Source organism: Naegleria gruberi (assembly GCF_000004985.1).
Source record: "Naegleria gruberi genomic scaffold NAEGRscaffold_37, whole genome shotgun sequence".
Lineage (NCBI taxonomy): Eukaryota > Heterolobosea > Eutetramitea > Acrasida > Naegleriidae > Naegleria > Naegleria gruberi.
In genome coordinates, this window is record NW_003163290.1 from 182,456 (window position 1) to 195,581 (window position 13,126).

At 34.5% G+C, this 13,126-nt stretch overlaps 7 protein-coding genes across 7 annotated transcripts in view; 4 read left to right on the forward strand and 3 right to left on the reverse strand.

The window, feature by feature from the left end:
* NAEGRDRAFT_69925 (uncharacterized protein) overlaps positions 1-3,258 on the forward strand; it is a gene marked incomplete at both ends in the record, with an annotated part of 12,678 nt that extends 9,420 nt beyond the window's left edge. The window contains one exon of the mRNA XM_002674824.1: positions 50-3,258. Coding sequence (XP_002674870.1) covers positions 50-3,258 — 3,209 coding nt within the window. The remainder of the gene's footprint in view (positions 1-49) is intronic.
* Positions 3,259-4,424: 1,166 nt separating this feature from the next.
* Positions 4,425-5,249, reverse strand: NAEGRDRAFT_69926 (uncharacterized protein; the record flags this gene model as incomplete). Its single annotated transcript, XM_002674914.1, has 1 exon — positions 4,425-5,249. The coding sequence occupies one exon, from the start codon at positions 5,247-5,249 to the stop codon at positions 4,425-4,427; it is 825 nt and encodes a 274-aa protein (XP_002674960.1).
* Positions 5,250-5,406: 157 nt separating this feature from the next.
* NAEGRDRAFT_44659 (uncharacterized protein) lies at positions 5,407-6,052 on the forward strand (the record flags this gene model as incomplete). Its single annotated transcript, XM_002674825.1, has 2 exons — positions 5,407-5,530; positions 5,652-6,052. 2 exons carry the CDS (start codon positions 5,407-5,409, stop codon positions 6,050-6,052), a joined length of 525 nt encoding a protein of 174 aa, XP_002674871.1.
* A 44-nt stretch (positions 6,053-6,096) lies between these two features.
* On the reverse strand, positions 6,097-7,153 carry NAEGRDRAFT_50642 (uncharacterized protein; the record flags this gene model as incomplete). The annotated part of the gene is made up of 2 exons (XM_002674915.1): positions 6,097-6,810; positions 6,935-7,153. 2 exons carry the CDS (start codon positions 7,151-7,153, stop codon positions 6,097-6,099), a joined length of 933 nt encoding a protein of 310 aa, XP_002674961.1.
* A 979-nt stretch (positions 7,154-8,132) lies between these two features.
* On the forward strand, positions 8,133-9,053 carry NAEGRDRAFT_69929 (uncharacterized protein; the record flags this gene model as incomplete). Its single annotated transcript, XM_002674826.1, has 1 exon — positions 8,133-9,053. One exon carries the CDS (start codon positions 8,133-8,135, stop codon positions 9,051-9,053), a length of 921 nt encoding a protein of 306 aa, XP_002674872.1.
* Positions 9,054-9,255: 202 nt separating this feature from the next.
* NAEGRDRAFT_69930 (uncharacterized protein) lies at positions 9,256-10,176 on the reverse strand (the record flags this gene model as incomplete). Its single annotated transcript, XM_002674916.1, has 1 exon — positions 9,256-10,176. One exon carries the CDS (start codon positions 10,174-10,176, stop codon positions 9,256-9,258), a length of 921 nt encoding a protein of 306 aa, XP_002674962.1.
* Positions 10,177-11,421: 1,245 nt separating this feature from the next.
* On the forward strand, positions 11,422-13,041 carry NAEGRDRAFT_69931 (uncharacterized protein; the record flags this gene model as incomplete). The annotated part of the gene is made up of 1 exon (XM_002674827.1): positions 11,422-13,041. One exon carries the CDS (start codon positions 11,422-11,424, stop codon positions 13,039-13,041), a length of 1,620 nt encoding a protein of 539 aa, XP_002674873.1.
* Positions 13,042-13,126: the final 85 nt, after the last annotated feature.

A 13,126-nucleotide genomic window follows, 5' to 3' on the forward strand; every position in this document is an offset into this window, starting at 1 on the left:
GTTTGTCAAGGTAATTTCAAAGGAGTTGACTGTTCTCAATGTAAATCAGGATGGAAAGGAGCTAATTGTGATGAACCAATTTGTGATTCAAAATGTAGAAAATGCTATTCACCAAACCAGTGCGCGCTATGTGACGGAAACTATTCTGGTGATAGGTGTGATAGTTGTACATCTGGATGGACTGGATCTGATTGTAATACTCCTGTTTGTGATTCAAAATGCACAACATGTGATTCACCAAATCAATGTTCAGTTTGTAAAGGAAACTTTGAAGGATCTGACTGCTCCACATGCAAATCTGGATGGTCTGAATCTGATTGTAACACACCAGTTTGTGATTTGAAATGCAAACAATGTGATTCTCCAAATCAATGCTCATCCTGTAATGGAAACTTTGCTGGATCAGACTGTTCAAGCTGTAAGTCTGGATGGACTGGATCTCTCTGTGATATTCCAATTTGTGATTCCAAATGTACTAATTGTTCTGCCCCATCCAAATGCTCAAAATGTCAAGGAAACTTCCAAGGTTTCGAATGTGATTCTTGTACAGATGGATGGAAAGGAACTGACTGTGACCAACCAATTTGTGATTCCAAATGTTCAGTTTGTGATTCTCCAAATCAGTGTAGAGTATGTAATGGTAATTTTGAGGGATCTGACTGTTCCATTTGTACTACTGGCTGGAAAGGAGCTAATTGTGTAGTACCTATTTGTGACAGTAAGTGCACAACTTGTGATTCTCCAAATCAATGTTCTGTTTGTCAAGGTAACTACAAAGGTGCTCAATGTGACAATTGTCAAGATGGTTGGACTGGCACTGATTGCAATAAGCCAATTTGTGACAGTAAGTGTACTACTTGTGATTCACCTGCTAAATGCTCAAAATGTCAAGGAAACTTCCAGGGATCTGATTGCTCCTCATGCAAATCAGGATGGAAGGGAGCTAATTGTGATGAACCAATTTGTGATTCAAAATGTTCTGAGTGCTCTGCTCCAAATCAATGTTCGACCTGTAGTGATAATTATGATGGTAACGACTGCTCTGGTTGTAAATCAGGATATAGTGGAACCAATTGCTCATTGAGTATTTGTTATGGGCTGACCAACCAAGATGCCAATGTTTGTTCTGGACACGGTTCTTGTGTATTGCCAAGTGTTTGTAAATGTAATTCCAAATGGTTTGGAGATAATTGTGAATTAACTTCATGCTATGGTATTATGAAGAATGACACTGGTGTTTGTAGCAAACAAGGTTCTTGTATTGGCCCTGACGTTTGTTCATGTAAGACTGGTTACAAATCCAGTGCTGATTGTTCGGTTGTCTCATGTGAAAATTTGAATAGTTGTAGTTCTCATGGTTCTTGTGTTGGACCTAACTCTTGTACATGTAGTGCTGGTTGGAAATCATCTGGTGATTGTAGCTCTCCTTCATGTGAATTGGTTTCAAACTGTAATGCACGAGGATCATGTTCTGGACCTAATGTTTGTACATGTTCAGGTGGATTCTTTGGTAAAAAGTGTGAATTGGCAACATGCTTTGGAGTTGCTGGCGATTTGAATACAGGTTGTAGTGGAAATGGAGAGTGTTTTACAACCGATACTTGTTCTTGCAATGCTGGTTATTATGGAGCTAGGTGCGATTTTAAGGTTAACCTGGAAGCAACCAAGAAGGTTACAAACTTTAAGCAATTTTTCATTGAACCAACTGTTTACAATCCATCTGGGTTATCTATTGGCTATAAATGGTCTCAAGTTGGAGGACCATCAATTAATTTAGAATCAATTAGTGAGAATACAATTTCCAACCCCAAACTTGTGATTAGATCTGAAAATGGATTGACCAAGGGACAATCCTATACCTTGCTGTTAACTACCACTAGGTCTGATAATGTTATTATTACAAATAGTATAGTTTTGAATGTTAACATCGATCCAGTAATCGATTGGTTCAGCACTGTCAACCCATCAACTGGACAATCTGTAGGTATTGCTGGTGTTACTTCATTCAATGCAAGCATTGCTTCTGCAACTGATCCAGATGGTGATTCCGATTCTTTGCAATATTCATTTGGTTATATAGTGGATGGAAAGAGATTTGTTTCAAAGGAATTTTCTTATTCAACCTCAACAATCTTCCGACTTCCTCTTCCAAGCAATAACTTGGCTGAAGTTTTCTACATTGCTAAAGATGATATGGGAGCAACAACCGAAGTTCAATCTGTAGTTGTTGTGAATAATCCATCTTCAAGTATGAATTCTTCTCAAATAGCCAAATTGGTTGACTCAATGTTGGAAAAACCATCAATTGACCAACTTTATTTCGCCACCTCATTGATCAAATCATCAAGTGATTCAGAATCTAGTATTGTCAAAAATAAGATTATTGATGCCCTCTACAATCAAACTGAGTCCAATCCTGAACTTGCTGTCGCAATTTTAAGTGAATTGTCAAATAAGACTCTGGACAACTCGCACGGAAGCAAGGCTCTTAGAATGCTTGAAATTTTGTCAAATATTTCAGACAGTTATGAAACTATTTTACAAACATCTTCCAAATTGATTAGTTACACCCAGTCAACTTCCGAAAATAGACAAGTTATGAATGCAATTTTGGAAAATATTTCATCATCTTTGGCTAAGAATATGGCAACAGGTAGTATTATTAAGACTATTTCTAATAATTTGTTAAACATTATTATTAAGAACAATGTAGATCTCTTGAATATCACCTTGCCAAGTTCAATTGGTGTTAATGGATTGACTATTCCAACATCAAATCTCAAGAATGTGGTTTCAAATCACACAATTGCATTCAGTATTACTATTTTGCCATCCTCATCTTTAAGTTTCCTCTCTATTCCTGTTTCATCCTCAGTATATAAGATCAAGCTCTTCTGGGATAGTGGAGTAATGATAAATATTACTAAATTGAACACTCCATTTGAATTTGAAATGACTGTTGTTGGTACCTCTAGTGGTGTCGAACCAGAATGTAGATATTTTGATGAAAGAACTAATACTTTGACAAAGGATGGTGTTGAAACCATTGTTATTTCTCCGACTCGTGTTAAGTGCAGAGTTTATCAATTAGGAGATTTCACTACAACCTTAATTTCAAAGGCTACAAGCTCGCCTGCTCCAGAAAAATCAAAGGTACAACCAAAGATTTCTCAAAGAGCAAATACTGCATCCACTACTAGTCAATTTTCATTTATGATGATGTTGCTTTTTGTGATTGTTGTTGTTTTCATGTTGTAAATAAATTATTCTTTTAATTTAGCTATTAAAGTGAAGAAATTTCTTTAATCCGAGATGGCGACGGTTTGCTTGTGTTTTTTTAAAGGCTGATTCTTTCTAAAATGCCATTCTTTTGGCGCCAAATGTAACGGCAAATAAAGCCTATTACAATATCTTTCCTTTTGAATACCATTTCATCACTACCAAGAGTTGTTTTACAAGGATCTTCGTGTTTACATGTACGTAATAAGTGCTGAATTTGATTGAAAACTTTGATAAAGTTACTCCTATTCACAAAATTCAAGATAAAAAATATGAACAAATTGTAAAAGGTACCTGGAAGGATGTTCTTCCTCTAATTCCTTTTTGAAAAGCAATATCTGCCATAAATGTCAGATTGACCACATAAACAATAACAAAAAGAAAAGGTCAAGCCATTATGACTCTCATCTCAAAACCTCGTTCTCCAGATGTCAACAAACAACGCTACAAGCCCACCATCTTCAACATGTATGGCGAGTAATAATGAAGAGTCAAGTCCAGGAAATACATCCTAACCAAAGATGAAACAATGTGGAAGAATTACTGGTTGGATAATTTATTGGCTGTTGGTGCTCTTTGGATGGCTAGTAATAACTGTTCGTGGATTATGAGAGCTTCACCTGTTAATCCAAATAATCCAGAAGATTATAGAAAGGATCTCTTTCTTGGAAGTAATCACACTGTGCATAAGGGATATCCTGCTATCATTATGGACTACATGGTTCGCTGTTGCTGCTAATTTGATTCTCTGTGAAATTTACATTAATATGGTGGTAAGAAAGAAGGATGAAAAGAAAGTCCCAACAATTCATACTTTTCATGTAACTTCAGCTTCTCTTTGACAATAGGTTAACAAAACGAATAATAAAAGGGTTAAAAAGACTACAGCACCACAGGTTCCCAAGTTGTCTCCAACCTCAGTACTGATGTGGCTCGACGATGCTTAACTTCTCAAATCGGACGGGATGAGGTGCATTCATCGTGATATGGCCGTAGCCATTCAATTCCTTAATCTTTCCATTTTCAATCATATCAGAAATCAGTTGATTGAAAAATCTTGAGATTGGTTTCTTAGATTATTGAGCTCAATGATTTTGGCAAAAGATGGAATATATTATTTATTGTTAAAACAGTTTGTAGATTATTTACAATTCATCCTTTGAACATGTTGAAATACCAGTCAAATCAATATTTCCAATAAATTCTACATCAAGATGGCATTTGACAAGTCTTTCCTCTACCTTACTCCAATCAATAACTTTCCAATAATCATTGACATAATTCAAACGTCTATTTTGGTGCTTCAAATAATAAGCATGCTCCCAAACATCAAGTGATAAGATTGGCTCCTCAATAGTCAGTTGCTTTGAATCAGCAGAATTTTCATTCAAATAAGCATTATCTTGATTGGCAAAACTCTTGATAACCAAATCAAATTGAGTTGGATTAGCAGTATTAACTCTCTTCAATAAAAAGACCCAACCAGATCCAAAAACTTTCATAGAAGCATCATTGAATTGAGCAATAAACTTTTCAACAGATCCAAAATGTTTAACCAAAGCTTGTTCAACTCTTGGAGTTGGCTTATTCTCACCAGAGGAAGGCTTCTTCAAAGAAGCAAAGAATAAATTATGATTCACAACACCACCTCCATTATTTCTAACTTGTTTTCTGGTAGCTTCATCACTTGTGGTGAGTAAATGTAAATTGGCAAGGAGAGTTTCAACTCTGCTACTCTTTTCAACGATCGGATCAGCCTTTAAAACTCCAAGAGCAGCATTAATATTATTTACATAGGCTTGATGATGTCCGGAATGATGTACTTTCATGGTGGCTTCATCAATAACAGGTTCTAATTCATTGTATGGATAGGACAAGGTTTGGAGGCTTACTTTGGTCAATTCAGAGTTGACACTGTAAATCAAGCCAATTACAATGCACAATACAACGAGCAGTGATTGTTTAATCATTTTTTTTAAATTGATTTTTTAAATATTAAATATATTTAAAATGATCATTACAATTTTATTAAAAAAGAATATTGCTCTTTGAATTTTAATATTAATCTCAATAAAATTAATACTCAAATTGTGCAAATATTTTAAATAATAATAATATTTAAAAAAAATGTCTCGACCAATTGTGTTTATGGAATTCAATGTCGCCAACAAGAAAGTTGGACGTGTAGAAATTGAATTGTTCTCCGATATTGTGCCAAAAACTGCTGAAAATTTCCGAGCATTGTGTACAGGTAGGTTGTGAGGATGATTGCTCAGAACTTTACTCATGCTTGTATAACAATTTTGATACACTTTCCGATATTGCATTACATTGTGTGGATTCTCTTCTAATATTATTTGATAATTTTAAAGGCGAAAAGGGACAAAAAGGAGGAAAGGCATTGCATTATAAAAATTGTAAAGTGCACAGAATTGAACCAGGATTTTGCATTCAATCAGGAGATATTTTGAAAGGAAATGGAACTGGAGGAAAATCAATCTATGATTCTGGTAAATTGGAAGATGAAAACTTCACTGTAAAACATAGTGGACCAGGAATTGTTTCAATGGCTAATAGTGGACCAAATACAGCTTCAAGTCAATTCTTTTTCACAATGTCAGATGAAGCTTTACCTCAATTGGATGGAAAGCATGTTGCTTTTGGTAAAGTTATTTCAGGATATGATGTTTTGAAGAGTTTGGAACAATACGGAAACAGATTAGGAAATGTGGACAAGAAAGTTGTCATTTGTGATTGTGGTCAAGTTCAATAAAATCTCCATTTCAGAAATTCCATTCAATTAATTGTAGTAATTTCTTAATCCTTTGGTGGAGAACCACTGGAACTTGATGAATCAGCAATATATTGCAGCAAATTCTCTGAAGATGATACAGAAAGTGAATCCTCTTCCTCTCCCGAACTACTACTACTTGTCATTAAATTTATCATATCCAAGTCTTCATCCGAATCATCAAAATTTGGTTTGGCTGCTTTTGGTGGACTTTTTTTTGTTGGACCCTTTCTTCTTGTTCTCTTCTTTGGTTTTTCATCACTTTCATATTCAGGCTCCTCTGGTTCTTGTTCGGATGACTCGTCGGAAAAGTCCTCTTCCTCTTCTTGCTCATCTTCATAATCCTCATCATCTTCACTATCATGAAATCCTCTCTTTTTCCTCTTTTTTGGAGCACTTGAAGAATTGGAACCATTCTTCTTAGAGGTTTGTTTTTTAGGTTTTTGATCCAACGAAGTGGTTTCATAGGAATTGTCTTCCTCTTCATCTGAGAATTTATATTCCTCCTCTTCTTCCTCTCCAAATAGTGCATCTTCCGAATAGTCAACTATAGCTCTACTTCTTCCACCACTTGATGCTGCAGCTGCAGCTCTTCTACTTCCTCTCATATTTAAACATCGTTCCAGATGAGGAGCATAGCCTGAATGGCCAATTTCTCTCTTACAATTTGCACAAACAACGTGAGTCCGAGTAATAGGTAGATGGTTTGTATCAATTTCTGGAAAGACGGAAACTTGTTCCTGCAGTGAAAATTGTTTTTTAGCTACAGAAGGTTTTTCTGTTGTTCTGTTGTTGGAGAAGTACTCGTTTCCTTCTCTCCTCTCCAACCATTTTAATACATTGTTCCACCAGTATTTCTTTCACCAGTAAATCCAAAATATGTTCTTGTATTCTTGTTGTATGATTAAATGTTTTCTTGATGTTGTTTTTTGTTACTTGTTCCGAAGAGGAATTTTCCATAACATTCTGTTCATCAACATCTTCATGATCAATTACTATTACATCATCATCGTCTACTACATTTACTACATTTGAATAATTTTGTTGTTCTTCTTTCGCGAAACTTCTGAGTTTTTGTTGCATTTTTTGATGTAAAATTTTACAACAACCATATTGAATTTAATTTCCTCAAAGACCAAGAAGTGCAATCATAAAACAGGTAACACTTTTAATTCTTCTTGCCTTAATTACTAGGTAAAAGACTGTGCATCACTCTATCCTCATTCCTCAACGAAATACTGTAACGCTCTTAATCACATACATCCTCATTTCGTTTAGAAATTAAGCAACATTTGAGTGAAAAAGACTGGTTTGAAAAGTCGTGCCAATGATTCAAATTTGGAATTGCAATATACAGTTAGATATCCAAATCCAAAGTGGCTATTGTTATGTTTGAATTAGCAGGTGTCTGCCTCAACATTTTGAAGTGCACACTTCAAAGATTCTAATACTGTACACAAAAAGTTTCCCTTAGTAGATCTTGTTACCTTTCTTTTTTTGCAAAAACCTTTCTTCTTTAGTTGTCTTCCTTTTTGTAAAATGGTAAAAAATTAGATCCAACCAATCAAACGAATGGTTTAGAAATTACAATCAAATGAGCTCGCATAAAAAACTTGATTCTGACTTGGTGATGGAACAATGTACGATTTACAAGTTAAGGCTGCATGTTACCATCTTGATGATGAGGTGCTGACATTCTTACCAGATCCATTTTGTGAGGGTATTCGTTAGGGGGAATGACCCAATCATACTTCATCTTGTTCTGAATTGTTCATGATCTTCCCTGCTTTTTTCCGTATGGTCCACAACCAAGTTGAATATCTTTTAATTGACAGCTGTCTACTATTACGAAAGCATTCCATCTTGTTGAATGGATGCAAATATTAATCTTTCCAATTTATATTAAAAAATCAGAAGAGTTTGTCAAAGGGCCAACCTGCTCAACTTGCAACCATTCAGTAACTCATTGTATTAAATTTGAACAATTTCTAGTATTGTAGGGCTCATTTCTTTCAATACAGTTGAAAAATCCCCTACTGCTTTAGATTTGCTATTAAACGACATGTTCATGATGCAACCTATGCCTGCTCATGCCACTGCGAGTGTGAGTACAATGAATGCTACACCAACCATTCTGGTCTCTTCACCTTTGGCTATTAAGAATATGAAGAGAGACAGGTCCACTTCACATATGCAAACTTGCTGTATGAAACAACCACATGCTACTCTTCTCCAACCATCTACCTCTACCCCTGTGAAAACCTTCACTCACATCACTCACCAAACTTGCAATCATTCTGATGGCAATATGATTGCACCAGAAATCTCAATCTCTTCATGCTCTAGTATCAATGATCATACATCCACAAGTACATTGAGTATTTCTTCAGCTTCCTTATCTGGCAGTGAGTCAAGATCTGTAAATAACAAATCACCAACCTCTCCATCCCTTCTCCAAAGAACAACATCCAAGGGAAAGAGCAGATCACCAACTAGTCAGAATGATAATGAATCAAGCTCATCAGAAGATTATCCTTCAAATGATGATCGAATTATACGTTCATTCAATTCTTGCAAAATGAAATCTAGCGACCTTAAAAACAAGTTTACCACCTCAAAGAAGGACCAAGTTATCAGATGTAACAGAACATCTGGAAATCAGAGGAGTTTCATTGGCTATCAGGATATTAAAGGGTATTTCTTCCTTCCAGAAAATGAAGCAGCCAAACGTCTTGGATGCTCCAAGAGTAAACTGAAACGTATTAAGACTCGATTAAATATTGAACGTTGGCCATACAGAAGAATTCAATCGTTACTGAACCAAAAACAGAATGCGCTCTCAAAGAATGAAAATGTTGAAGATATCGAAATGGCCATTCAATTTGTGATTGATTATCCAAATCTCATTACTAAATATTCTAACGAGGATATTGCATTAACTGCCTCCCGTTTCGATCGCATCAGGATCAGTAACCTCCTGTAACATTACAATATCATAGTTAAACAATTTTGAAAATAATTCCACCAATCAAACTCATGATAGCAACAACTGAGTCACTATCAACAATCTCCAACAATAAATTTTAACAAAAAGCTAAATTGCTAAAATTCTTCAAATTGTTATAATACATTTACTCGTAATTTCATATAAATATTGCAAAAAACATTCCTAGAATTAAAAAGTATTATTGCTTTTGAGCTAGTTGCTGTTTTCTAAGCTCTCTCATCTCTTTGGCTCTTTTTGCTTGTTGATATTCATCGGCTGCAGCATTGTCAGATGTTGATACACTCACAAAACTGAATATAGAAGAAATGCTCTTTCTTCTATCGATGGCGTTATCATCCAAAGAACCCATTGATGATCGAACTAAAATTCTTCGTTTCTCTTCGCGAGTCCTATCAATTCTCTTTATAAGCTCTATAAATGCTGTATCAATTCCTTTCTTTTTAAAGGTTGCTGATGTTTCAATAAATGGACAACCAAGTTTGTCGCCCAATTGTAAACCTTCTTTGGTTTCAACTTCTCTTTCTTCATCAGGAATATCACACTTATTTCCAATAATAACAACAGGTAGAATTGTTTGAGAAGTTGAAGATGAAACGCTACTTGTTGTGCTAGATGTTGTTGTTGGAGATGATGCTATAGATGATGAAATTGAACCGGTTTCTCTTCCTGGTGAGCTAGGGCTCACAATAGTTGTTGGATTATTTGAGGTATCTGTAACATTCAATGTTGGAGTGGAAACATTACTACTATTTGTGCTGGTTGTAGTTACAGTATTGGTAGAAGAAGAAGATGAAGAAGCATTATTTTCAGTAGCCTTTCTCTTCTTCTTGTAGGCATTTTGCCAAGAGTTCTTATTCATTTCAGCCAAGATTGGAGAAGTAGGATCGTGAAGTTGCAAAATTAATTTCATATGAGTTTTCACCTTTTCAAGAGAGAATTTGTTCTTTACATCAAACATTAACAGGTAACCATCAATGTGTGATTTCAACTCTTCCTTCTCTTCAGTTGTAAATCCTGTATCAAAGAGAGTAATCATGGACAACTCGTATTTACAGTTTTGGAACTCTACAGAGAAAATATCTAATGTGTTTAAACACATTCAAATAACAAGTAAATATGTGATGCAAATTAAATAATATTATAGATATTCAAAATAAAACAATTCATCATCAAAGAGTAAGGGAATGACCATTCAATAAGCAATGCCATCACATCAGCACCAAGTTCATCACATCAAACACATGAACCAGTCGCAAACAAGGTAGTGAAAGGAGACATGATCCAATGAAGCGTTTTCAATGAAATTTTTTTGATAAAAGGGCGCCAAAATTATTCATTAGGTTTGATTATCAGTAGGAATTGAATCATAGCAGAAATTGAATATGAATGATTGATTGTTTAGATAATGATATATACTATTATGAAATTAATAAATTTAACGTACACTTATTGGCTCCAGGTCTAACCTGAACAATTTTACCATCATATAATTCAGTGGCTGCTTTTGCAAATTCTTGTTTCCCGACAGAAGCTCCTCCCCTATGATGATGATTAAAGAGTTTTTTGTGATTATGAATGTTTTTTAATTATATTGTCATCATATTCGATATAATAATGGAAAATGGAATTTGAAGAAATCATTAAAGATAATAGCAGTGATGATTTGGTTTAATTATGAAAGAATTCATACATACATTACACAAATACTATATTTAACCGTTTTCATGATGATGATATCGTGATTTTGATGTTATTGCTGATGAAAGAACACGATACGAAAGGTTTCTCAGAGAAGAAAATGAAGCGATTCGTATTGAATTTTTTTTTCGAATGTGTCAACCTTCAAGAGCAATTTTGGATCAGTTTAGATTTATTTTGGCTTTATGAATCGTTGCATAGTATGAACAATTATCTCTCCTAAAGAACTATCGAATAAAAATTTACTTTCAGATGCTATTATTTCATATCCATTGAACAATACAGTATTAATATTGAAATTTTGAAATTCCTTGCTCACAGTTTAATTGTTGTAACGACATTTAAATTGCATGTTGTATGCAACATTCGAATATGAAGGAAAGAAAAAATACTTTTTATGGTTCATTACCCTTCTTTCTGAAATATGACATTAGGACTTTGTAACAACAAATAACATACATTTGATGTTTCGATAAAGTAGGATGCCTATTGACTTATGTGTAATATGGTGGATAAATTTCATTATTTACATTCTTATTTCCATAACTATTCGAATCAGCATGTTCTTCAACCTAATTACAACAATATTGCTAGTATTGTATCTCATTGTAAAAGATGGTTAATAATGAAGTAAAACTTAAAAAAAATGGAACCAGTAAATATCTTGCTAATTGATTTCAATGAAGTACCCAAAAACTTCTCATCCTCTTCATCGTCATCATTAATCGGAATGTTGTTTGCAAAATTTCAAAATCAAAGCAAAGGTTTTCGTAAGTGGCTTCTGAAACGAGAGGATTTTCTGATGGAAATTGCACTCCATGAGAAATGTTATCTAGATTCCCATCGGGTTGGATTTACCTACATAGATCCTGTCTATTTGAATTTATCACTTGAATTTATTCACGATTGGGAAATAATAGAACAATTAATTGATTATGTTCCGAGTCAATATTTACCTGCTTCTTGTGCTACGAGACAGTTTTGGAAGAAATTATTGGGGAAAAGAGGATGTTGGTTTTCTAGCCTTCCACAGGAGTTGAAACAAGATAGGGAATTGATTATGAGTGCTGTTGGAGCTGGAGATTGTGAAATATTTTCATCGCTTCCTATTGAATTGGTGAATGATTTGGAATTTATGAGGGAATGCATTAAAATTGAGGGATCTAGTTTATTATTTTGTAGAGATGAGGAGGTTAAGAGGGAATTGAATTTTGAGGCTGTTTGTATGGGTTTAGGAATAGAATTTCTCAAACGAGATGAAAATGGAAAGGTAATTGATTTTGGAGATCAGTTTAATGATGATAGGGAAGTAGTGTTGGAAAATTTGAAAAGGAATGGATCTCTTTTCCAAAAAGTTTCGAACAGGCTCAAGGATGACAAGATATTAATTATTGAGGCAATGAAAACAAGTAGGTCAATTCTCACTTGTCTATCAAATGAAATGAAACAAGATGAGGAAATAATCAATGCTGCAATTCAATATAATCAATTCCAAACTCTAAAATGCTACTTTGAAAGTAAGAATTATGTGAAAGATTATGAGAAGGATGTGGAGATGATATGTAAAGTATTGGCAGAAAATGGCTCTGATTACGGTTACCTTCCTTCAGATTATAAGCAAGACAAGGATTTACATTTGAGAATTTTCAAAATCCACACAAGTTTTATTGAAAGATTCCCAAAAGAAATGTTGCAAGACAAGGAAATTATATTAGAGGCAGTCAAAAATCCTCCTACAGGATTTTTACCCTTCAGTTCAGCCTCGTATTCATTGAAACAAGATGAAGAGTTTGTGAAGCAAGTTATCGAACTTTCTCCTAGCTCTATAGTAGTCGTCCATAACAATTTGAAGAAAAATAGAAGTTTAGTAATGCAAGCTGTAAAACAACAAGGTGGTTTACTCCAATTTTGCAGCCATTTTCGAAAAGATAGAGAAATGCTCTCCATTGCTCTCACACAAGTAACTCAAAACAAGTTAACCCAAGATGAGTTTGATTTTCTTTTTGAGGAATCGATAATATCAAAAGAAATGATACCAACTCATTCCAAGCAATTGCTTGAAATAGTTGCCAAATTTGATCCTCACTTGCTCATGTATAATTCTAATGCAGATGCTGACATTTGGGCAATTGCTGCGAAATATACTGGAACTATCCCACCAAGCATGACTATTGAGGAAATGCCAATGCTATTTGAACAACGATTGGAATATGAATATTGTGGATTTTACCTTCCTCCACGTTACAAATCTCATCAATTTGATTGAGATTTCAATTAAATTAACCTTAGCCTTGCATTTCTTGCATCATCAAGTTGGTTACACACTTACGGAAGGATTGATTGCAAAGGAA